This window comes from Epinephelus fuscoguttatus, linkage group LG9 (assembly GCF_011397635.1).
Source record: "Epinephelus fuscoguttatus linkage group LG9, E.fuscoguttatus.final_Chr_v1".
In the NCBI taxonomy this organism is placed as follows: Eukaryota; Metazoa; Chordata; class Actinopteri; order Perciformes; family Serranidae; genus Epinephelus; species Epinephelus fuscoguttatus.
The window spans coordinates 42,907,857-42,933,855 of NC_064760.1; the positions used below are offsets into that span (position 1 = coordinate 42,907,857).

Consider the following 25,999-nt stretch of genomic DNA (forward strand, 5'->3'; position numbering starts at 1 on the left):
ACCTGAAATGGTTTTCCAACAGTCTTGAAGGAGTTCCCAGAGGTGTTTAGCACTTGTTGGCCCCTTTGCCTTCACTCTGCGGTCCAGCTCACCCCAAACCATCTCCATTGGGTTCAGGTCCGGTGACTGTGGAGGCCAGGTCATCTGCCGCAGCACTCCATCACTCTCCTTCTTGGTCAAATAGCCCTTACACAGCCTGGAGGTGTGTTTGGGGTCATTGTCCTGTTGAAAAAGAAATGATCGTCCAACTAAACGCAAACCGGATGGGATGGCATGTCGCTGCAGGATGCTGTGGTAGCCATGCTGGTTCAGTGTGCCTTCAATTTTGAATAAATCCCCAACAGTGTCACCAGCAAAACTCCCCCACACCATCACACCTCCTCCTCCATGCTTCACAGTGGGAACTGATGGTCCCAACCCCATTGATAAAGCAAGAAATTCCACTAATTAACCCTGATAAGGCACACCTGTGAAGTGGAAACCATTTCAGGTGACTACCTCTTGAAGCTCATGGAGAGAGTGCCAAGAGTGTGCAAAGCAGTAATCAGAGCAAAGGGTGGCTATGTTGAAGAAACTAGTATATAAAACATGTTTTCAGTTATTTCACCTTTTTTTGTTAAGTACATAACTCCACGTGTTCATTCATAGTTTTGATGCCTTCAGTGAGAATCTACAATGTAAATAGTCATGAAAATAAAGAAAACGCATTGAATGAGAAGGTGTGTCCAAACTTTTGGCCTGTACTGTATATATATATATATATATATATATATATATATATATATATATATATATATATATATATATATATGTATGTATACACTTAACTGGACCCAATACCCGACTCAGTACAGGACTCTGATTGGAGGTTTTTTTTCCTACAGATCACTACCCCTCTAAGATTTTTGGACATTGTCATTTAGAGTAGCCTGAGTATCCCCCTTATCTTTGGACTCTGAGTCAGATGCCAGCTGCAAATCACCCCTTATTATTCCTTTTTCAGGATACTTCAAAATGGCAAAACATGAACACAGCCAAGAGCAGAGTGCACCAAAAATCATCTTTGGAATATAGGAGTTTGATCATGTGATCTCCTAACTGCAGGTCTAGTTTTTGTTTTGTCTTTTCTTTTCCTTTTGCCTAAGGCACACCTTGGGGTCAAAATGTTGCTGTATTGAACTTTTGGTAGATTGTACTATTGAATGTGCAGAAAAAAGAGCAGTGAAGTCATAAAGCCCAGATCTTGAATACTTCTAAATCTAGCTGAGCTAAAGAGAGCTGTTCGTCAACATTTCTCAAGAAGCTGCAAAGCTATTTGTTACCATTTGTTAAATCCATCACCATACAGCAAAGTATGGAAGGCACCATATGCACATAAAAATTATGTGCGCAGAAAACCAAAAAAAACATTTTATCAGGAAGTAATGATGATGAAATTATGTATTTTAATCAGGAGTATATAAAAATATGTGGTTATACAAATACTTTTGTTATGAAATAGAAATATTTTTGACATTGCTAAATTCATTTTTATATCAATTTATAACATATATTACACCCAAAAGTAACCTCCAGAGGTATCATCGTCTTATCTGCAAAATATACACCGTATAAACAACAAGACTGGATATTTAATTTACACTGTGTTTGTTGTCAGTAAACTGAAGAGACAGAGAGCCAGAGAGATTCAAGTGATGTGTGTGTGTGTGTGTGTGTGTCAGATCTCTGCAGGGTCTGTGTGTTCAAGGTTCAGACTTAGAGAGACACTGCAGTCCTGGCAACCTCCAGCGTCGAGTGCTGCTGTGGATCCTCAGGTCCAGCCATTCCCGCTGAGCAACACCCAGAGCTACACTGGGAGCACAAAATAAAGACAGTACAATTATTACTATTACATTTAATCACAAAAGGGTTTACTTTTGGGCCACAAAACACATTAATAACACAGAACCTTAGGAGGTACTTTAAGGGAGGGACAGGTATTCTAAATCATATCACTGATCACCAAATCACAGTTGTAAAAATGTACCTTGGAGCAAGGTACGGCTCTTCAGGGGTCGATGGGTCCACTGGAGGGAGGTCAGTGGTCACATCTGAGGGATCGGACTGATGCAGGTCCTCACCCTCCATACACCTCAGGTTGGTTATACTGCTCGCCACCACATCAATGCTGTTTCTGCTGCTGTTGGCTGGACCTGGAGAGTTGCACACAGAGGTTACTGCCACTGGTCTCTCCTCACACTCATTTTATTTTCTCTTTATAAAACCATAAATTACTGCACCCATTAAAGTTGTCTATCAACAAAATGCATTTCTCATTCATTCATTCATTTTCCGTAGCCACTTATCCTAATGGGGGTCACGTAGGGCTGGAGCCTATCTCAGCTGACACTGGGCGAGAGGTTGGACACATTTTGTACAGGTCACCAGACTATCGCAGGGCTGACACATAGAGACAGACAACCTTACCCACTCACATACACACCTACGAACAACTTACAGTCACTAATTCACCTAACATGCATGTCTTTGGACTGTGGGAGGAAGCCAGAGAACCTGGAGTAAGCCCACACTGACACAGGGAGAACATGCAAACTCCACACAGAAGGGCTCCCACACCCCAGGTTCAAACCATAAACCCTCTTCCTGTGAGGCAACATTGCTAACCACTGCACCATCATGCCACCAAAAAATGCATTTCTGTTAAAATAAATTCAATACTGTAGTGTAATTAGGGGAGCTTTTGCCCCTGAGAAGAATAACATTGATGATGATCCATCTTATAACCCAATCAGCAGAAAAAATGTTGGCAACATAAGTTTCTGCAAATCATGGATATCTTACATTGACATTTATCATGTAGCAGATACACTGAAACTTAATGTTTCAACAACGCTGTGGTTAATGTGTGGTTATGTTAGGAACAAAAACCACTTGGTTAGGGTTAGGAAAAGATTATGCTTGGGCAGCTGCAGCTCAGAGGTAGAATAGGTTGTCTACTAATTGGAAGATCAGCAGTTCGATCCCCGGCTCCTCCAGTCTGCATGTCGAAGTATCCCTGGACAAGATACTGAACCCCAAATTGCTGCCGAAGATGCTTCCATTGGTGTGTGTGTTAAAAACTGCAACTTAAAGGCATGTGGCACCTTGTATGGTAGCCTCGGCCACTAGTGTGTGTGAATGAATGAATGTAACTCATAGCGTAAAAGCTTTGAGTGGCTGGAAGACTAGAAAGGTGCTACACAAGTGCAGGTCCATTAAAAAAAAAAAAAACAGTCTTAGGCTGGAATCACAGCGATGTCTCAGTAATAAAGAACCATTTTTTGTGGCACTTTCCACCCTGGAAAAGCAGCAACAGGACGGTAAAAAACACCTGCATTTGGTGGCTAATAAGCTGCAATGACCTGCTAAAAACACCTGGTTTTGTTGTTTTTTGGTCTCAAGCAATGATCTGCAGCTTGCCAGGCGTCTCACCCAGCAGACATCTCCCCTAGGTGGCACACCATCCACATCCCCTCCATCCCCCTATGAAAAGCAGCTCATATACTATGTCACTTATAGATATTGAAATGATAAGTGTTAAACGTGCAAATGTAACATATAAGTGGTATACAGAGGTGTACAATGCCAACATCTTCTTCTTGCTACTGGGCTGCATCTTGAAATGTACTGCTCACAGTGCCATGTAGGGATGTTCCTCGCAACTAATTTCCCTGTTGACTAAATGAAAATTTTAATTAAGACTACTCGACTAGTCTAAAAAAGGGAAAACAATCAAAATGTAGCACAATTTATTGTTAAGTATTTGAAACATTGTCCCAAAAAATATCATTTGCATTAGGAGCCCTTTGAAGCCTTTAATCACAATCTTCAACAACCATAACAGATTTGAATCGTGCTGAAGTATGAGACAGTTTGTGCAGTGCCGTATGAATGTGAACACAATGGCAACTCAGTCAGAAGTTAACCACTAAAAATACAGATACTTTGTTGCTACGGATGTCAACGGTAATATTTGCTGAGAATTTTTTTGACCAGTTATGCATGTTGGTTTATAGGTTAATTTAGCTCTTTCTCAGTTTGGCAGTAGTAATAGCATTAACAGCATAATAATACTAATACTAATACTACTACTAATAATAATGATGATAGCATAGTTGTATAAGGTGTTATGTGGCATAACAACATCTTTGAGAAATTTCAGTCAGGTTTTAGAGTTTTACACAGCACAGAAACGGCCCTCCTCAAGGTACCTAATGACCTTTTAACAGTCGACAGGGGTACGATGCCATTTTAATTCTTTTAGACCTCAGTGCAGCTTTTGACACTGTTGATCATGGCATTTTAATAAATCGTCTTAAAACCTGGGTTGGGATCAGGAACACTGCACTTAGTTGGTTTCAGTCTTATCTTTTAGAGAGAACATTTGCGGTCACCATAGGTAACCACTCCTCTTCTACAGCTCATATTACCTGTAGTGTACCGCAGGGTTCAGTTTTAGGTCCTATTTTATTCTCTATTTATATGCTCTCACTTGGTCAGATTATTCAATGCCAACTGCTACGCGGATGACACAAAGATATACCTCCCACTGAGACCTGGTAACCCCAAAAGCCTAGCTGCTGTTGTTGACTGTATCCGTGATATTAACTGTTGGATGGCACAAAATTTTCTACAACTCAACAACTCAAAATCTGAAATCCTCCTGTTCAGTTCCCCTAACTCCATCAGCCTCATCAAAAATGGTCTTGGTCCCCTATCCTCAAATGTTAAGCCCACTGCCAGAAACCGAGTAATTTTTGATTCAGACTTAAGCTTTCAGCCCCATATCAAAAAAGTTGTACAGTCCTGTTTCCATCAGTTAAGAACCTTCTCTAAAATCAAACCAATGCTCACTCAGTCTGATCTGGAAAAAGTCATTCACACATTCATTTTCTCAAGACTGGACTACTGTAACTCCCTCCTTTCTGGCATCAACCATAAATCTCTCTCCCGCCTCCAACTTGTTCAGAATGCAGCAGCTAGGCTTCTCACTGGTTTTAACAGACGACATCACATCACCCGGATCCTGGCTTCCCTCCATTGGCTCCCTGTACATTTTAGAATTGATTTTAAGATTTTACTGATCATTTTTAAAGCACGTCTGGGTCTTGCCCCAAGCCACATTACTGATATGCTGACCCCCGGTGAACCAGTGCGCAGCCTTAGATCCTCAGGTGGGGCCCTTCTGGTCGTTCCAAAGTCGAGGCTTAAAACCAAAGGTGACTGAGCTTTCACCACTGATTTTAACTCCATTGTCTTTAGATAGGCATGTATAGCCATTCAAAAGTGAATTTAACGCTTCAGAGATCCAAGCTGCTCTGGCAAAAATAGTCCATGAAGCCAGAACGTGATGCAGAACATCATGGAGGGAGAGCTGATGACAGAGACCCAGGAGCAGCATGACAACAAACCCAAACATTGCCAAAAATACTCAGGAATGGCTTCAAACCAAGCCGGAGTGGTCAAGAGCAGAGACTCCATAACTCAGTTTATTAAGCTGGTAATGGTTCAATGGACTCTATGGCCGCAATACTGCCTCGCGTTCTGTGTAAAAGGTACAATCGCTGAACGGGGGTGTGGAGTAGTCTCGCCTTTAAGCCAGCATTAGAGGTAGTACTAGCACCAAAATGACATCCATTTAAAAGGGACAGCTAGCAGGACAGGATTATGGGCAGGATGGGTGTGATGTTTTGATGACATGTTATGTGTGCGACTCACCGCAGGAAATTTAAAAAGTAGCTGTTAGCAGCCAATTGAAAGGAGAAGAATGGCGGCCCAAAATATCAGAAAACTGGGAAAACACTTAGGTCCACGAAGTTCTTACCCTCCGAGCAGAGGACGAGATCAGCTGGCATATTAAATGATTGTTGTTGCCATGTTGTGTCATTGTTATTGTTTATAAAGTGCTGCCAATATGTATGTTATATGCCACACTAGAGGCCATTGCTGTAATGTTACATGTCATGTCTGTCATGCCTCTTTTGCTTCTGCGATGTCGGCATGCTGTCTAAAATCACACACTGGAGCAAAATGATGCTGCTGTTGTTTGATTCTGTGCAAAAATGCAAAGGAGGCAAAGAGAAGAGACTTCATAACGGGACTATAGTGTGATCCCTGTGTAGAAGGGGTTATGATTTCATTCTGTGACTTTCTGACCAACTGGTGTGATACTCACAGCAGCGTGTGAAAGGCTCCCAGGCTCTGGACTGTAGATATGGTTTGGCCTGCGGCTGCTGGAGCAGACAAACCACTGCTGAGTCCACCTGCTGAAAAACCCTGCAGACAAAGAAAAGGATTACCCAACTTGCGTGGTAACTGAAAAAAACTACAGTTGCAAAGAAGTCAACAATGGATACTGTCAGTATGTTACAGCTCTGTCAAAGTTTCAGCAGATCACCAGTACAATGAAACCTTTACATTTACTAAGTAGGCTTATTTTATATTTTCTGGTGCTTTTTCTTTCATATTTTTACCTGTTGCATGAGCCAAAAGAGGGTCTACAGAGCTGCTGGTCAGGTGTAAATCAAGGTATTACCATTATAGCAGCAGTCTAAAAAACGTATGGTGCATGAAGCAGCTTTGAAACTTTAACAAAAATGTACAGTACAGGCCAAAAGTTTGGACACACCTTCTCATTCAATGCGTTTTTTTTATTTTCATGACTATTTACATTGTAGATTCTCACTGAAGGCATCAAAACTATGAATGAACACATGTGGAGTTATGTACTTAACAAAAAAAGGTGAAATAACTGAAAACATGTTTTATATTCTAGTTTCTTCAAAATAGCCACCCTTTGCTCTGATTACTGCTTTGCACACTCTTGGCATTCTCTCCATGAGCTTCAAGAGGTAGTCACCTGAAATGGTTTTCCAACAGTCTTGAAGGAGCTCCCAGAGGTCTTTAGCACTTGTTGGCCCCTTTGCCTTCACTCTGCGGTCCAGCTCACCCCAAACCATCTCGATTGGGTTCAGGTCCGGTGACTGTGGAGGCCAGGTCATCTGCCGCAGCACTCCATCACTCTCCTTCTTGGTCAAATAGCCCTTACACAGCCTGGAGGTGTGTTTGGGGTCATTGTCCTGTTGAAAAATAAATGATCGTCCAACTAAACGCAAACCCGGATGGGATGGCATGTCGCTGCAGGATGCTGTGGTAGCCATGCTGGTTCAGTGTGCCTTCAATTTTGAATAAATCCCCAACAGTGTCACCAGCAAAACACCCCCACACCATCACACCTCCTCCTCCATGCTTCACAGTGGGAACCAGGCATGTGGAATCCATCCGTTCACCTTTTCTGCGTCTCACAAAGACACGGCGGTTGGAACCAAAGATCTCAAATTTGGACTCATCAGACCAAAGCACAGATTTCCACTGGTCTAATGTCCATTCCTTGTGTTTCTTGGCCCAAACAAATCTCTTCTGCTTGTTGCCTCTCCTTAGCAGTGGTTTCCTAGCAGCTATTTGACCATGAAGGCCTGATTTGCGCAGTCTCCTCTTAACAGTTGTTCTAGAGATGGGTCTGCTGCTAGAACTCTGTGTGGCATTCATCTGGTCTCTGATCTGAGCTGCTGTTAACTTGCGATTTCTGAGGCTGGTGACTCGGATGAACTTATCCTCAGAAGCAGAGGTGACTCTTGGTCTTCCTTTCCTGGGTCGGTCCTCATGTGTGCCAGTTTCGTTGTAGCGCTTGATGGTTTTTGCGACTCCACTTGGGGACACATTTAAAGTTTTTGCAATTGTCCGGACTGACTGACCTTCATTTCTTAAAGTAATGATGGCCACTCGTTTTTCTTTAGTTAGCTGATTGGTTCTTGCCATAATATGAATTTTAACAGTTGTCCAATAGGGCTGTCGGCTGTGTATTAACCTGACTTCTGCACAACACAACTGATGGTCCCAACCCCATTGATAAAGCAAGAAATTCCACTAATTAACCCTGATAAGGCACACCTGTGAAGTGGAAACCATTTCAGGTGACTACCTCTTGAAGCTCATGGAGAGAATGCCAAGAGTGTGCAAAGCAGTAATCAGAGCAAAGGGTGGCTATTTTGAAGAAACTAGAATATAAAACATGTTTTCAGTTATTTCACCTTTTTTGTTAAGTACATAACTCCACATGTGTTCATTCATAGTTTTGATGCCTTCAGTGAGAATCTACAATGTAAATAGTCATGAAAATAAAGAAAACGCATTGAATGAGAAGGTGTGTCCAAACTTTTGGCCTGTACTGTAGGTCTGATTGGTTTAAATCTTTCTAAGTAAACACATTCCCAGTTCAATTTAAGATACAGAACAACTCTTATATAATCAATACAGGAGCCTCGTCTGATGTCAATAAACTGAGATTACATTACAATGACATGTATGGTTAGTTAAAAGGCAGGATATAACAAAGTGTGATACCGGAGGCTGAGCAGTCGCTGGTGGAGTTCAGCTGACAGACCATATTTGTCTGACTGGATCAACTCTCTGATAGAATCAAAGTCCTGCTTCAGCTGGAGAGCTCCCTGCACACTGAGGAGGAACAACACAACAACACTGCTCAGAGGACTTACTGAGCTATACATCAGCAGCCTGTTGCACAATATACCCAGTTAAACACACTCAAGAAGAGGGGGATTGCTTTTGCATCATGAACAATCTCTCTCTCTCTCTTACACACAACACAAAACACACATTAATCATGTGTGCAGGCTGACAAAATAGTTTTGTAGGCAGAAACAGAGAAACCCATGTCTTTCATGACACTAGGAAGGGCAAAGCATTAAGCCCAGTACAGACCAAAGATTTGCGACGAGACGAGTTGAAACAGGCACTACTTGCACTGTGTTGTTCTGTAATGTTCTAAAAACCTGCCGGTTCACAACAATGTTACTAGATCAGGGACATACGTCGCCCTGACGTCTGAGGTCATGAAATCCTTACATACAGTGAGCCACAGCAGCGACCCACCATCCGACACCAGGTGACACCATCAGCTGGCTTGAGCTACAATCAGACCGGCCAGTGCACACTGCTGCAACTTTTCTCTGCAACATTCTAAAACGGTTTTGTCTCGTCATGAATCCTTGGTCTGAACAGGGCTTGAAAAGTACTCTTGATTTCCAGGCACTAGTTTCAGTCAGGTTGGGAAATGTTTTTAAAAAATAGATTATTTCATGGCATGTTGCCTTTATTCAACAGTCAGTATAGAGCTGGACAGTAAACACAGGGAGACAGAAGGGTATCACATGTACCAAAGATCCTCGGCCAGGTGTCAAACTGTGGGTGCATTTTTATGTGGCATGCACCTTAACAATTAGGTTACAGGGGTGCCTCATTTCATGGTATTCTTAATCTCTGATGTAAACAGTGTCACTGATTTGGTCAATAACACTGTGGCATCAATGTGTGATGATATGACCAAAAACATACCTGAATTTGATCTTATGTTTCAAGATGTGTTCCATCCATGCCTCCATAAAAGCTGTCATTGTTATACTCAGAGCTTGGACACGGGCATCATCAGACAACGGTGCAACCCCCTCTAAAACCTGACCAATCACAGTCTGAGCAGCCAGACACGCATACTCACTGGGACTGCCAGGAAAACCTGTGCAACGACAGAAAAATACACAGTTGTCAATACACAGGTAAAAATTGTAGCCAAAGTTGAGTATTACTATGGAAGTCCAGTATTTATGTTATGTAATGTAGTAATGTAACTTTGTTTTTAAAGTTACTATTACTATTACTATCATTATTATTAATATGTTATAAAAAGGGTTTGCCTTCATAAACCTACAGGGCCCTTTGACAGGCGACACCATCTAACCTAAACAAAGAGCAGATACTTGGGAGCATGATCCGGCCTTCTATCTACATTATATGTTTAGGATAAATTACAGTGGCTGGTCAACAGGCACCAGGCACCTGGATAGGCAGCTTCATCTGAATGTCATGGGTTTATCTGAATGAGAAGTTACATGTGAGTGTAAGAGTGCATACAAATCTTGTGGGTCATCAGCATGCTGCCATCATCAACAGATAACCCCACTCCCAAAAAAACAAGAAACAAACAAAATAAATAAATAAAAACCTTGGACACTGTTTACATAAATAAAAACAGAATGCAATGATTTGCAAACCCTTCTTGGATGTATATTCAGTCGTATACAGTACAGAGACAAGATATTTAATATTCCAACTGATAAACCTTTTTGTTTTTTGTACATAAGCACTCAACCTTTTAAATTCCTGCAACGAGTTCCAAAAAAGTTGGAGCATGGAGCATGTTTACCATTGTGTGACATCTCCTTTTCTTCTAACAGCACTCAGTAAGTGTTTGGGAACTGTTGAAGTTTTGAAGGTGAAATTCCTTCCCATTCTTGTTTGATATATGGCTTTAGTTGCCCAACAGTCCAGGGTTCTCTGTTGTTGCATTTTGTGCTTTATAACACATGTTCAGTGGGAGGCAGGTCTGGACTGCAGGCAGGTCAGTCTAATACCTGCACTCTTTCACTATGAACTGCACTGTTGGAACACGTGCAGAATGTGTCTCATTGTCTTGCTGGAACAAGCAGAGACATCCCTGAAAAAGACGTCGGCTGGATGGCAGCATATGCTGCCCCAAAACCTGTATGTACCTTTCAGCATTCGTGGTGCCTCCACAGATGTGCAAGTAACCTATGATGCCATGGGCACTGACACACCTCTTTGAGTTGGTTACAATCTAGATGGTCCTTTACCTTTTTAGCCCGGACGACACAACATCCATGATTACCAAAAACAATCTGAAATGTGAACTCATCAGGCCGCAGCACGCTTTTCCACTTTGTGTCAGTCCATCTCATATGAGCTAAGGCTCAGAGAAGTCTGCAGTGCTCCTGGATGTTGTTGATACTTGCATTTGTAGATGCAACGATGAACTGTGTTTACTGACAATGGTTTTCTAAAGTGTTCCTGAGCCCATGAAGTAATATCCTTTATACAATCATGTCGGTTTTTAATGCAGTACCATCTAAGGGATCAAAGGTCATAGTTTTTTCAATGTTTTCAGCTTTGTCCCATATACAGTCAGGTCCATAATTATTTGGTCAATGATACAGTTGTCATCATTTTGGCTCTGTACACCACCACAATGGGTTTTAAATGAAACAATGAATACCTGCTTAAAGTGCAGACTCTCAGCTTTCATTTAAGGCTTTTTTCAAAAATGTAGTATGAACCGTGTAGGAATTACAACCATTTCTTCACACAGTCCCCTGACCTTAAGGGCTCATAAGTATTTGGACAAACTAACATAATCATCAATTAAACAGTCAGTTTTAATACTTGGTTGCAAATCCTTTACAGTCAATGACTGCCTGAAGTGTTGGACACATAGGCATCATCAGATGCTGGGTGTCTTCCCTGGTGATGCTCTGCCAGCCCTTTACTGTAGCTGTCTGCACTCCCTGCTTGTGTTTTGGGTGTTTTGCCCTCAGTTTTGGCTTCAGCAAGAGAAATGCATGCTCAATTGGATTCAGGTCAGATGATATGACTTGGCCATTGCAGAACATTCCACTTCTTTGCATGAAAAATGTCTTTGGTTGCTTTTGCAGTATGCTTCAGGTCAATGTCTATCAGCACTGTGAAGCATCGTCCAATGAGTTTTGAAGCATTTAGTTGAATCTGAGCAGATAATGTAGCCCCAAACACTTGAGCTTTCATCCTGCTGCTCTTGTAAGCAAGACAAGATTTCACTAGAATAAATACAGAGGGTTTATCACAAGATGCAAACCATTGGTTAGCCTTAAAAATGGAAGACCAGATTAGAGTTTGTCAAAAACCATCTAAAAAGCCTGTACAGTTGTGGAACAGCATACTATGGACAGATAAAACAAAGATCAACTACCAGAATGATGGGAAGACAAGAGAAGGAAGAAGGGAAGGAACTGCTCATGATCCAAAGCACACCACCTCATCAGTGAAGCATGGTGGAGGTACTGTTATGTCATGGCCATGTATGGCTGCCAGTGGAACTGGTTCTCTTGTATTTATTGATGATGTGACTGCTTACAAGAGCAGCAGGATGACAGCTGAAGTGTTTGGGACACCATTATCTGCTCAGATTCAACCAAATGCTTCAAAACTCATTGGACGATGCTTCACAGTGCAGTTGGACAATGACCTGAAGCATACTGCAAAAGCAACCAAAGACATTTTTCATGCAAAGAAGTTGAATGTTCTGCAATGGCCAAGTCATATCATCAGACCTGAATCCAACTGAACATGCGTTTCTCTTGCTGAAGCCAAAACTGAGGGCAAAACACCCAAAACACAAGCAGGGAGTGCAGACGGCTGCAGTAAGGGCTGGCAGAGCATCACCAGGGAAGACACCCAGCATCTGGTGATGTCTATGTGTCCAACACTTCAGGCAGTCATTGACTGTAAAGGATTTGCAACCAAGTATTAAAACTGACTGTTTAATTGATGATTATGTTAGTTTGTCCAAATACTTATGAGCCCTTAAGGTCAGGGGACTGTGTGAAGAAATGGTTGTAATTCCTACACGGTTCATACTACATTTTTGAAAAAAGCCTTAAATGAAAGCTGAGAGTCTGCACTTTAAGCAGGTATTCATTGTTTCATTTAAAACCCATTGTGGTGGTGTACAGAGCCAAAATGACGACAACTGTATCATTGTCCAAATAATTATGGACCTGACTGTATGCAGACATTTCCCCAGATTCTCTGAAACTTTTGATGATATTATGGATTGTGAATGGTGAAATCCCTAAATTCCTTGCCATTGTGTGTTTTTCATTGTTCAAACCTTAAACCATTGGACTATTTACCCACACATTATTTAAAAAGTGACAATCCTAGCTTGTACACAACTGAACATTTCAAGGATGCCCCTTTGATACCCAATCATTGCATTAATTAACCTGTTCACCTGCAGAATGTTCCAAACAGGTGTTTTGTGAGCATTGCAAAACTTCAAAAGTCTTTTGTTGCTTCTGTCTCAACTTTTTTGGAACGTGCTACAGGCATCAAACTCAAAATGAGTGTATATTAACAAAGAACAATTAAGTTTATCAGTTTAAACATTAAGAATATTGTCTTCCTACTGTATTCAACTGAATATTGGTCCAAGAGGATTTGCAAATAATTGCATTCTTAACTTGCATTTGTAGATGCAGTGATGACCTGTGTTTTCCAATAATGATTTTCGGAGGTGTTCCAGAGTCCACATAGTGATATCCTTTATACAGTCATGTCAGTTTTATAATGCAGTGCTGCCTGATGGATCGATGATCATGGGCATCCATTGTTGGTTTCCAGCCTTGCCCCTTACAGATTTCTCTGGAATCTCAGAATTTTTTGATGATATTATGGATTGTAGATGGTCAAAAATCCCTACCCATACCGAATACTCAATCATGATACTATCACCTGTTACTAATTAACCTGTTTACCTTTGGAATGTTCTAAACAATTGTTTTTGAGCATTCCACAACTTTCCCAGTCTTTTGTTGCTCCTGTTGCAACTTTTTGGAATGTGTTGCTGACATCAAATCTAGAATAAGTGTATAATTACAAAACACAATTAAGTTGATCAGTTTGAGCGTGTAATACCTCGTCTTTGTACTGTATTCAATTAAATACAGGTCATAAAGGATTCACAAATCATTGCATTCTGTTTTTATTTACGTTTTACATAGTATCCCAACTCTTTTGGAATCGGAGTTGTACAATCCTGTCTGGAATGTCGCTGATCAACATTATATGTTTAGTATTCTGTGCATACTTTCTTCTAACTCACAGCCAGTCACTGGAATTGGCTGCAGTGTCAAACATGCTTTCACCTCCTGTTTTAGGCTACACCCTCGAATGCCCAGTTCAGTTAACAGGGACAAAAGTGATCTGCCCACAAAGTCCCTACATCCAACCTCCAGGGGATGTCCTTCTCGTTTTCAACCATGCTCCTCTGCTTCTGTTGCCAGCTCTGTATATCAAAGCTTTTTCCTTTCATAGGTCACTGCATCCTCCTATCAGCTCCACATGATTCGCAGCACACTCTGTTTCTGACCACTTCACAATGGACTATGAGCTGTTTTCGTAAATCTACTCTCAATTTGCATTCACAATGGCTGTTGACCACATGCCTCTTCAGGAATCTGGTGGCAGCCATTGATAGTTTCCTCTTTCTGCCATGTCCAGGTAGTGTAGTCAATGTTCCTTTAACTTTGAACTTGTGAACTGTATCTTTAGGAACATTCAGTGCCTTTGTTATCTTCTTGTATCCCTTTCCTTGTTTATGCAAGGCAAGGATCACTTCCCTTAACTTTTTGTAAGTCTCTTGACTAAACCATATTTCTCAACATGCAATCAAACGTCACCATCAGTAAACCTCTGGCCAGTCCAGGTACTTGATGTGTTCTTTCTCAAGCACACCTGATGCAACTAATGAAGCCCTTGATTATTTGCATCAGGTGTGTTTGAGACAACACCTTTTGCAAATGTGTGCTCTTATGAGGGATTCTATTCAGGGGGTTGAAAAATTTTAAAATTGCAGTAGTCATTAATAGTGCCATTTTGTGTTTAATTTGGAGAAACCACTTGTAAATATTAGTTGTGTTGAGCTATTTAAATAGTTCATGTTTGATTTGTTTGTTGCAAACAGCTGAAAGTTTGTAAATTTTGCCAATAAAATTTGCAATGGGGGTTGAAAGATTTTGCAGCAATTCTATGTATAAATGACCCTTAAAAATTCAGTACAGTACAGTATACCTAAAAAACTCAAATCAGACATGTACTGGTGCTCCTCTGATTGATAACAGCACTCTTTACACAGAGACTGGACGACAGGGCTGCTATGACATCCCTTTGCTTTTTTGGCAGAGCCAAACAACAGCATCATAATGCCATAACGGAAGTGCGTGATGGGCTTGATGTGCAACACCGCAGCAACTGATCTCTGTTCTCGTCTAGTGCTCAGAGGGTAAGGAGCTATGCTCCTCATTGTCTCCCCACTTTCGGACATTTCAGTCACTGTTCTTCTTCTTTAAAGGTAGGGTCTGGAGGATTTTCCAGTTGCTGTTTGTAAACACACATTCAAATTTGGCCCCTCCTATCAGGCTCAACTCTCCCGGGTGTACGGAGCCCGGAGGTACGGAAGAAGGCTTCACAGAAGAGGTTCAGGCAAAGCTTGTGCTGGTGCATGCTCGGACACGCTTGGACACGGCACCTGCGCTCTCTCATTGGCTGGGGAAATCTCTGCCCAAAAGCAGTCCGAGCTCAAAAAAACATCAAAATACAGTTAAAGGGCAGGAGCTCTGCAAACAGAGTCACCACCACACATGAGTAGAAGCCCATGGGTGATGATTAAGCAGGATTTCATTTGTATATGTCTATATTTTGTTTTGTTTGAAAATCCTCCAGATCCTACCTTTAAGTTAGCTGCTTACTGCTTCTAGCTTGCTTTTTAAATCTCCTGACGGTGGGTCTCACACATGACACATCTTCTAAACATCACACCTGTCCCACCGAAGCACTCAAGAGGTTGTCTCTATACTCTTTAGTGACAAGCTGAGCTGACATTATAAGTTTCATCCTCTCCAAGGGATCAGCAAAGATCTGTGGTATGACTTCATACATAGACTGACCCTAGACTAACCATTAATAACAGTCAGACTTCAGTACCTGTCCTGAGGCTGGGTCTCCAGTGTACAGCAGAAGGCATGGTCTGTTCAAAAATCTCCCCTGACATCCTCTTGCAGTCACTGGAGAAGGTCTTCAGCACCAGAGAAGAGAAGGTCTGATGGACAGTGACACAGAGCAGTGGCATCAGGATCACATGACACCTACACTCTTTGGTTTGCACAATGCACACATTCATGCTGGCAAAATGGAAGAAAGGGAAAAACATCTTGTCTTGTTTGAAGCATTCACACATCATTCTAAAACACCCACATTACAGATCTTGTAGCTGTGTCATATAAATGTATTACCTATTACTATGCTCATATTAAAGGGTAACTTTGGTATTTTTCAACCTGGGCCCTATTTTCCCATGTTTTGTGACTAATAGGATTCCAGTGTCATTCCAGTGTTGAGCGAGACCACTGCAGACAGCAGCGGCAAAACAGGCTGCAATGTAATCCCTGTAGGCAATTGAGCACCATGCCCACTAGAAGTGCTCAGACTGTAATTCTTAGTGTCTGACACCATTATAGAAAAAAAATTCTACACGGCCTGACCTATTATTCAAAGAGCAAGATCCTTTTTGTCTGACCAAAAACAGCCTCGAAATCGCTTGGCCCTTTTAAATAAACAGTAATTTTATCATCGTGATACACACTTCATTCAAAGTCGACAGAAACAAAATACAACTCACAAAAACAGTTCTGGATTGTCTTTCCACTGTTCCAACAATCACCAACTGTGGTTTTGTTGAAATAAATCCTTCATTCACTCAGTTAGATTTGAATATATGCTGGCTCTATACATGCTAAAATGACTCTTTATTTAAACGTAGTCTGGTCTGTTTGAAGACGGGACCCTTTCTGGTTAAACAAAAAGGATTTTGCTCTTTAATAAAAAGGTTTGTTGGGATCCACACTTAGAATAACAATGTGAGCCTGTCAGTGACAAAAATAAACATGGACATAACAATTTACAGTGCCCATAGGGATTACATTTGCAGCGTGTTAGGCCACTCTCAGTTCTGGACAAATTTCAAAAAATCGTTGTCCCCATTAATCACTCACACACACAAAAACATGGGAGAATAGGGTCGAGGTTAAAAACCATCAAAAGCCGTGTTTCCACCAAGAACTTTTGGTATAGTACCTTAAAAACTAAAAGTAACCCCTACGGACATGTACCTAGACCCTAGACCTGCTTAGCATTTCCACCACAGACAGTACTCTATCTAGGCGTGGTTGATAACTCACTGCTCCATCCAGCTCTCACTGTGTTCCCCCTTTACTGGTGATACAGAGGACTGTCTGCACCTTGTTATAAACTTTATCCTCCACAGAATGGGGCTGACATGCCAATATTTTCACAACAAACAAGAACAGGCTGGAATGGGAGTCTGTCTGAATGGGATATTCATGTGGAAAAAAATAGCGGGTTTGTACAGAGTCCTATCAAGCAATACGAGCCATACGTTGTCATTTCATGCACTGAGTAACATGCAAGAAAAGATTTCACCAAAAAGTTGGTAACCTGGTATGACCACTCTGATGACGTGAGCTTGACATTCTATTTGGCTCTGTATCAGTCTGGACTCGCTGCCGTCCCCAACACTTTCAGTGGGTGGGAGTACTCGCCTTGACAAACTCCTTCAGCCAATCAGCGAAACAAAACAGTGGGGAACATCCTCTTCATCACCTGTGGAGCCAGTTAATAAATCAAGCTTTTGCCAAATTCAGTTAGAAGAACCATATTTTCTTCCGAGGAGCAAGTGTGTACGCTTGTTCTTGTTTATTTGTTGTTACTGACTCCAGCCACCATTACTATTCTATAAGCTGCAGCCTGCATTTTATGTCATCTACTGCAACGCAGTCCCTCATTGTTTGCTTATGTTGTCAAGTATGGAGCAGATCCCTGATTGGCCCAATTGGATTTTAATTTCTGGAAAGGGTTTGGGGCAGCATTAAGTCCAGACTGATTTCAGGATGGTCTTACCAGGCTAAAAAGTTGCCAGCAGTTGCTGGAAGTAGCCTTTGAACAGCAGGGTGAATTATTATTATTTTTTTTTTTCTCAGTCTACAGCTGCTGCAAGAGGCAGCAAAACATACTTTCAATTTATAATTATAGTTTGCAAAAGTATGTAAAACTTGCCACGGTGAACAGTAATCACATAAGCTTTAAAACCAGCCACAACTCAGCACTAAGCAAGAGTGACAGTTCTCTCTTGACCAATCAACAGACTTCAGTGTTTCCAGTTCCACCATTTAGTGTCACAACAGTGTGCTAGGTACCCCAACAGAGAGGTGACCATCCACAAATTTCCACAATGGAAACGGAAAAATAACCATTCTAATGTGTACCAAACTGAACTGAACCTTGGGTGGAAACAAGGCTAAAGTTACCTTTTAAAGCAGGTATAAACAAACTCTGTAGGCTACTTGGCTCTCAGATGATTAGTTGTCTTGATTGTATCAGTGTTTAATACTGGATTTTATTTACACTGATGTGCCATCAGTGAGGGGCATTGATGCTATCTTGGTGCAAATCAATGACAGTTTTGAAATTCTTTTCCCCAAATACAGGATATTGTAGCTGTCAGAAGATCCCCGTTTCTCCTATTCAGTGTTCCATTTAGAATGAGATAGAAATGAGCAGTTCTTCCCACTAGGCTATTTTCTGCTTAATGTGCAAATTCATTCTTGATCTTGAAAACAGACTAAGATAATGTTTTTGGCCCTTCACTTTCAGCTATGTGTCACCATCAAACACAGCCCATGTGTTGCTGCTCTCATTCTCTAACCCACACAACCCTAAATATTGGGATACCATTCTCATAGCATAATTAAGCTTTCACTGCTTTGCAAGAACAATGAAAGAGGAGTCAGCTTTCTAACGTGTTTGTTGGTCTAAAATAAACCTGACAGGTTACCTGCAGCTCGGACACAGCCCTGTCAAGTGCTCTGAGTTGCCTCCTCAGCAGATGCTGGTTGTGGTTATGAAGAGTGGAATGTTGGTTACTGTCTGCATTGATCATCAGGGACTTAGTCTGAAGCACCATAGTCTCTAATGACTCTCTGAGCACCTGCAGACACAGAGAAAACACATCACAAACATACTTTATCAAACTGATGCTCATTCGATTTCAGGGCTAATGGTCAAAATTTTATTTACTGTGAATAGTTAAGTAAGTAGAAGATGAACTGATCTCCAAAAGTGTTGAAGTTAAAGGTGACTAATTTCTTAAGTATTTTAAACACGATTACTTTTTATTTCAATCTTTTTCAGTTTCATAATAACAAAAAAGCTTCTAAACACTTTTTGTAACCAGCTAAGAGTCCTTCAGTTCTTGTTTGGGGGATTTTCACCCATTCTTCCTGCAAGACGCTTCTAGCTCTGTGAGATTAATAAACAGAATTTTGACCAGGGTAGCCCAAACTATTACATGCCACTGTATCTGGCTTTAATACACAGACAATACTTGTTTGGAGGAATAATTCATTGTAGATATTGGTCGTTGAATGGTAATGTTAATAATAAAAAAAATATTCAAATAACACTAGCCTTATCTTAAAAAAAGAAGTGTGTACCACAACAACAGGTTGGCAAAGTGGTGTGAATACTGAAGTTCACTCAATTGCTTCATTCATGCTAATGTCATTCTTTGATCCTCCATCCATTAAAATACACAAAAGTCTCCCAGTTGATAGAAATGAGGAACCTACTTTGAGATCTCCCTGTGTAATAAGCAGGAACTTGTTGAGACTCCATGAAGAGAGAAACTGGTAAGCCTTGGATATGACCCAGATTGTAGATATCTGCACTGTGGCTAACACCAAGCTAACAGTCTGTCTCTGGAGAGTGAGCCTGGACTGGAAGACGCTAAAAGAACCTGAGTGGTAGGGGAGACAGAGCGAGACAGAGACAGAGACAGAGACAGAGACAGAGGCTGTAATCAGGGCCCACAAACAGAGATATACCGGGTGTAATTCATTCACTAAAGGCAGATTTCGTCAAACAATCAGTTGATATGTTCACAGCAATTCTGTCCTACACAGGCTAACTGCAGTAACTACGCGAATACTGAAAAGTTTCTGACTGTCCAGCCAAATGCTTCTAAGTAGAAAAGTGGTAATGCGTGTATTTTTAATGCCTATAAACAATTATCTGTGATTTAACCTATGAGTATTAATTTCGTTGACCTTTTTTTCCACAACCAAAACCAGACGATGACGAGCTGAGAATAGATCTTGATAAGACAAACTGGGAAGAATTCTATGATTCATTTTCGTGGCGAGACGTGACAAAATTATTCATGGTGGACTATCAGACACTAGAACAAAGGAAACACTTCATACATCTATTAAATAAGACAGGTGCATTGGAGAGAGTAGACCAAAAAGTTGCAAAAGGACTCCAGCACACTGTCTAACTTGCAATATATAATTTATTTGTAATGTTTCGGTACTAGACCTTCATCAGACAAAACTATCAGACATTGAAAGCAGAGAATAGCCATGTTTGCAATTATTGCGCTGCATGACAAGCTGGTAAACTCCAGTAAATAGTCGGTGCCAGGATGTTTCGCTAGTCAGCAAAAACACTCACACCAGAGTAGCGTCAGCCCTTGGTGCGAGTTGCTGTAATTCAGCAGTAAACAAGCAGCTGTGTGTGTCTGACTGTGGATGGTGGAGCTGCTGAATGGATTTGTGGAGTTTGTTAGTTTCAGCAGTGGCTGTTAGCAGTTAGCTCCACTTTTTAGCCACTGAATGGTAGCAGAGCACCGGCTGCTTGCCACCTCATAGCTGATTCCTTGCAGAACTCGGTCCTTTAGGAGGCTCAGTTGAGTGTAGCTGTGCCGTAAGTAAACAGTCTGAACTCAGATCAGTTTTTCTGACAGAGATGAAAGTTTAATTTTAATCACAAACTCTGTTAGACGACACGAGTTTAAACCTCCTGACCAACATGTTGCAGATTAAGAAAGAATTCAGGCTTTATGAAGTTATTTTTCTGCTTCTTAACAGTGAGATGGATATGTCAGAGTTTACAATGAACCTGGGTACAAATCCTTGTTGACATCAGATTCCTGTTGCCATAAAGCACAATGAACTCTTTTGAAAGGCTTCAGGACTATTTGTCAATATCCAAAAATGTGAAATGATGTCTACTCATGAATGCGCAAAAAATGTCATTTATGATATACCTGTTAAAACTGTGGTATAATACCTTGGTATTTATGTGACAAAAGATCAAAAAGAATGAGAATTACTCAATCTGACTAACAAAATTGATGAATGTAAACATATTAATATTTGGTCGCAAAGAGACTACTCAATTTTTGGTAGGACATATCTCACCAAGATGGAAAGCATCTTGAGAAATGTCTACCCAGCATCTTCATTAGCACTTAGTACCGTCTTTGTTAATTCTATAAACAGACTCAAACTTCGATTTTATATGGAAGACTCGAACTCATTATATCAAAAAAAGCTTTCACAGTTAACGACCTGTCTGAAGGTGGGCTAAAGGCAACAAACTTTGAATGTATGAATGTAACTTAAAAAATGACCTGGTTGAAAAAATGTGTTAAATTCCCAGGCAGTATCCAGCATATATTACCTAAAACTTTATTTTTTAAAAAGGGTGGTACTGAATTTATTTTAAAATGTGATTACACTGTAACCAAATTGTCAATTAAGCTTTCAAAACATCATCAACAGGTTTTACTTTTTTGGAAATTATTTTACAACCACAACTTTATACCTCAAAATAAAATTGTTATGTTTGTAAATTACCTGTTTGAATGGTTAAATAAAAAGTTTAATAAAAATGATGTGATGGCATTACTGTGAAGGAAACATTGCGTGCCTTTTTACCTGAGGCCCTGCTGTTTGAATGATGGCAACACAGAGATGACAGGAGAGGAGGGGACAGCAGCAGGAAATGCTCCATGGTCGCTGACATCATCACACTTCCATCTTGCTCAGACGACGGTGTCACAGAGTTGCTGGTCTGATTCCCACCCATGAGACACTTATCTTTCAGAGATGAACCTAAACCTTTGCACATCACTGAAGAAAGACAGACAGCAGGAGAGAAAGACAGACTGTGTGAGAGACAGCATGACAAAATAATGCCAGTGAAAGATTCATTCAATACAGTGTTTCAGTGAAAAAGGTTTAAGTTAAGGTTTATAAAGGGTTGATATGAGACTTAAATGGAAACCACCTCCACATAACCTCTCCAGGCATTCGGCATCTATTAACCACCACTAAAAGTATTTGTTTTTGCCACTGACAGGTCAGATTGTTATTGTAAGTGTCTAAAGACATTATGAAAGGATCTTTACAGAGATAGACTTTTTTATTAAAGAGTACGATCCTTTTTGTTTAACCAGAAACAGAAGTTCAGATTGCTATTGTCAAACCCACCAGACTCCATTTAAATAAACGGTAATTTTAGTGTGTATAGAGCCAGCATATATTCACATCTATCTGGGTGAATTAAGGGTTTAATAAAAGCAAACCAGAGATGGTGATTGCTGGAACAGTGGAAAGACAAACCAAGACAGTGCGTGTGATTTTTATTGTGTTTCAGTTAACTCTGCACCAAGTGGGTTTTACAATGACAAATTATTCTTAACTTAAACGGAGTCTGGTGGGTTTGGTGACAGTGATTTCAGGGCTGTTTCTGGTTAACCAAGAAGGATCTATTTCTTTAACAAAAAGGTATATCTCTGTGAGGATCCTTTCCATAATATTGTTAGACACTTTGAACAACAATCTGAGCCTGTCAGTGGCAAAAACAAACACTTTTAAGCTCCGTTTACACCAAACACTTTCAGTATAGGACCTTTGGAACCAAAAGTAACCCTTCAGGCATGGTACAAAGACCCTAGGTCCGTACAGTACTCTTACATGTAGGTGGCATGTTGTTGGCCAGCACTCGCTGTATTTCCTTATCATTGGTGACACAGATGAAAGTCTGCACCTCATTTAAAGCCCACAGAACTCGGCTGCACGCCGACATTTGCAGAACAAAATGGAACAGGCTGCAGTGAGTGTCTCTTGATGGGATATCAAAAAATAGCAGGTTTGTGCATTTAGCCATTCTCAGGCAAGCACAGGGGTTTAATGTTGCTGTAGCACCAGGAACGATGCTCTGGGATGCTTTTTGTTCTCAAAGTGAGGATTGGGATATATGCAGTTCACATAACCCGGTCGAAATTAATATACATAAATGCTTGAAGATTACCCTTATGACAAAAACATGTGATCCAAGAGAGACAATAAAAACTCATGCCAATGGTCAAGGTTGTCATATTGAAATTTAAGGTGTGCTGATGGATTCACGCCATCAACTCATGCATTGAGTAACGCTACAAGGTAACGTTCTGCCATAAATGTTGCCGGCAATCAGCCCAGTGAATTAAGTTATTTTTCTCTCAGACTATAGTTGCTGTGAGAGGCAGCAAAACATCCTTTCATTTTACAGTTATAGTTTAATAATATACGTAAAACTCTCCACAGTATGAACAGTGATTACATAAGCCTCAAAACGAGCCACAACTAAGTCCTGAGCAAAAGTGACCATCTGCTGACCAAAGAACGGACTGCAGTGTTTCTAGCTCCACCTTTAAGTACTGGATCTGTGTGCTAGGAACCCCAAAGGAGGGGTGACCAAAAATGGGGATGGTAAGGAACAGTTCCAGTGGTACCATCCACAACTTTTCACAGTGAAAACTGGAAAAAAAAAAAAAAGTACCGCACTGAAATCAAACGTACCATATTGCATAGTAGACACAGGGCTTTTGTGAACGTACAGTACAGGCCAAAAGTTTGGACACACCTTCTCATTCAATGCGTTTTCTTTATTTTCATGACTATTTACATTGTAGATTCTCACTGAAGGCATCAAAACTATGAATGAACACATGTGGAGTTATGTACTTAACAAAAAAAGGTGAAATAACTGAAAACATGTTTTATATTCTAGTTTCTTCAAAATAGCCACCCTTTGCTCTGATTACTGCTTTGCACACTCTTGGCATTCTCTCCATGAGCTTCAAGAGGTAGTCACCTGAAATGGTTTTCCAACAGTCTTGAAGGAGTTCCCAGAGGTCTTTAGCACTTGTTGGCCCCTTTGCCTTCACTCTGCGATCCAGCTCACCCCAAACCATCTCGATTGGGTTCAGGTCCGGTGACTGTGGAGGCCAGGTCATCTGCCGCAGCACTCCATCACTCTCCTTCTTGGTCAAATAGCCCTTACACAGCCTGGAGGTGTGTTTGGGGTCATTGTCCTGTTGAAAAATAAATGATCGTCCAACTATACGCAAACCGGATGGGATGGCATGTCGCTGCAGGATGCTGTGGTAGCCATGCTGGTTGAGTGTGCCTTCAATTTTGAATAAATCCCCAACAGTGTCACCAGCAAAACACCCCCACACCATCACACCTCCTCCTCCATGCTTCACAGTGGGAACCAGGCATGTGGAATCCATCCGTTCACCTTTTCTCTCGTCTCACAAAGACACGGCGGTTGGAACCAAAGATCTCAAATTTGGACTCATCAGACCAAAGCACAGATTTCCACTGGTCTAATGTCCATTCCTTGTGTTTCTTGGCCCAAACAAATCTCTTCTGCTTGTTGCCTCTCCTTAGCAGTGGTTTCCTAGCAGCTATTTGACCATGAAGGCCTGATTCGCACAGTCTCCTCTTAACAGTTGTTCTAGAGATGGGTCTGCTGCTAGAACTCTGTGTGGCATTCATCTGGTCTCTGATCTGAGCTGCTGTTAACTTGCGATTTCTGAGGCTGGTGACTCGGATGAACTTATCCTCAGAAGCAGAGGTGACTCTTGGTCTTCCTTTCCTGGGTCGGTCCTCATGTGTGCCAGTTTCGTTGTAGCGCTTGATGGTTTTTGCGACTCCACTTGGGGACACATTTAAAGTTTTGCAATTTTCCGGACTGACTGACCTTCATTTCTTAAAGTAATGATGGCCACTCATTTTTTTTAGTTAGCTGATTGGTTCTTGCCATAATATGAATTTTAACAGTTGTCCAATAGGGCTGTCGGCTGTGTATTAACCTGACTTCTGCACAACACAACTGATGGTCCCAACCCCATTGATAAAGCAAGAAATTCCACTAATTAACCCTGATAAGGCACACCTGTGAAGTGGAAACCATTTCAGGTGACTACCTCTTGAAGCTCATGGAGAGAATGCCAAGAGTGTGCAAAGCAGTAATCAGAGCAAAGGGTGGCTATTTTGAAGAAACTAGAATATAAAACATGTTTTCAGTTATTTCACCTTTTTTTGTTAAGTACATAACTCCACATGTGTTCATTCATAGTTTTGATGCCTTCAGTGAGAATCTACAATGTAAATAGTCATGAAAATAAAGAAAACGCATTGAATGAGAAGGTGTGTCCAAACTTTTGGCCTGTACTGTACTTTGATGGTGCTCAATTGCCTGCAGGGTTACACTGTAGCCTGTATCGCCGCTGTAACACTCAGGTCAATTCAATTCAATTCAATAGGCTTTTGTGGCATGACACACTCTCAATACTGGACCAATTTGAAATACTGTTGTTCCTATGAGTCCCTTAGACACAAACACATGAGATAATAGGATCCAGGTTGAAAATTACCAAATTTACCTACTGATACTGAGTATCTGCTGATAACCACTTGTGCAAATTAACAAAATGCTGAACAATGTACACTTAGCCTAAAAGAAGATGGCATTTAACTCAAGCACTAAGATTATTTCTGCTTCTACAACAGCTTTGCCTCCAATAACAGCAAGAATGGTCTGTGTGTGTGTGTGTGTGTGTGTGTGTGTGTGTGTGTACTAACCATAGTCCCACTGAGCATGTGCTGTAACAACTAACAGATACAGACTTAAGTCCTCCAGCATGGCTCTGCACTCTTTGGGAACCAGATCTACGAAAAAAGGACAAAACCCAGAGAGGTCATGCAGACAGTACAGTAAACTGGATCTCTTCAAGGGAAGTAATTTCTCTTCTCAGTGATGTGACAAACAACTCATTTTAAGCCTGAAGACCATATGCTGTCTGTCCAATCATTCACAGTTTTGCTAAAAAATACAAACTCTTAATCCCCTTAAGATTTGTTTTTAACATTACTATTATTACAATCAAATGAAATGATCATTTTCTGAGCAGCACCACAGCTCTGCACTAATGCAATAAAGGCTGAATTAAAGTTAAATACTTTGCCACATCATGTAGAGTAAAAACAATTTTCATGTTTTACCCCCAAAAATATTAAGCTTT

The 25,999-nt window shown here is 40.9% G+C and overlaps 1 protein-coding gene across 2 annotated transcripts in view; it reads right to left on the reverse strand.

Annotated features, from left to right (window-relative positions):
• Positions 1-973: 973 nt before the first annotated feature.
• ccdc142 (coiled-coil domain containing 142) overlaps positions 974-25,999 on the reverse strand; it is a 48,765-nt gene continuing 23,739 nt past the window's right edge. The window contains exons 8-17 of one of the 2 annotated variants that reach the window (XM_049586258.1): positions 25,560-25,646; positions 21,579-21,773; positions 19,428-19,594; positions 18,635-18,787; positions 15,709-15,823; positions 9,454-9,631; positions 8,443-8,553; positions 6,215-6,315; positions 2,027-2,192; positions 974-1,851 (exon numbers count right to left, since the gene is read on the reverse strand). In XM_049586258.1, coding sequence (XP_049442215.1) covers positions 1,743-1,851; positions 2,027-2,192; positions 6,215-6,315; positions 8,443-8,553; positions 9,454-9,631; positions 15,709-15,823; positions 18,635-18,787; positions 19,428-19,594; positions 21,579-21,773; positions 25,560-25,646 — 1,382 coding nt within the window. In that variant the 3' untranslated portion in view covers positions 974-1,742. The remainder of the gene's footprint in view (positions 1,852-2,026; positions 2,193-6,214; positions 6,316-8,442; positions 8,554-9,453; positions 9,632-15,708; positions 15,824-18,634; positions 18,788-19,427; positions 19,595-21,578; positions 21,774-25,559; positions 25,647-25,999) is intronic. The other variant, XM_049586257.1, reaches the window with a different exon arrangement.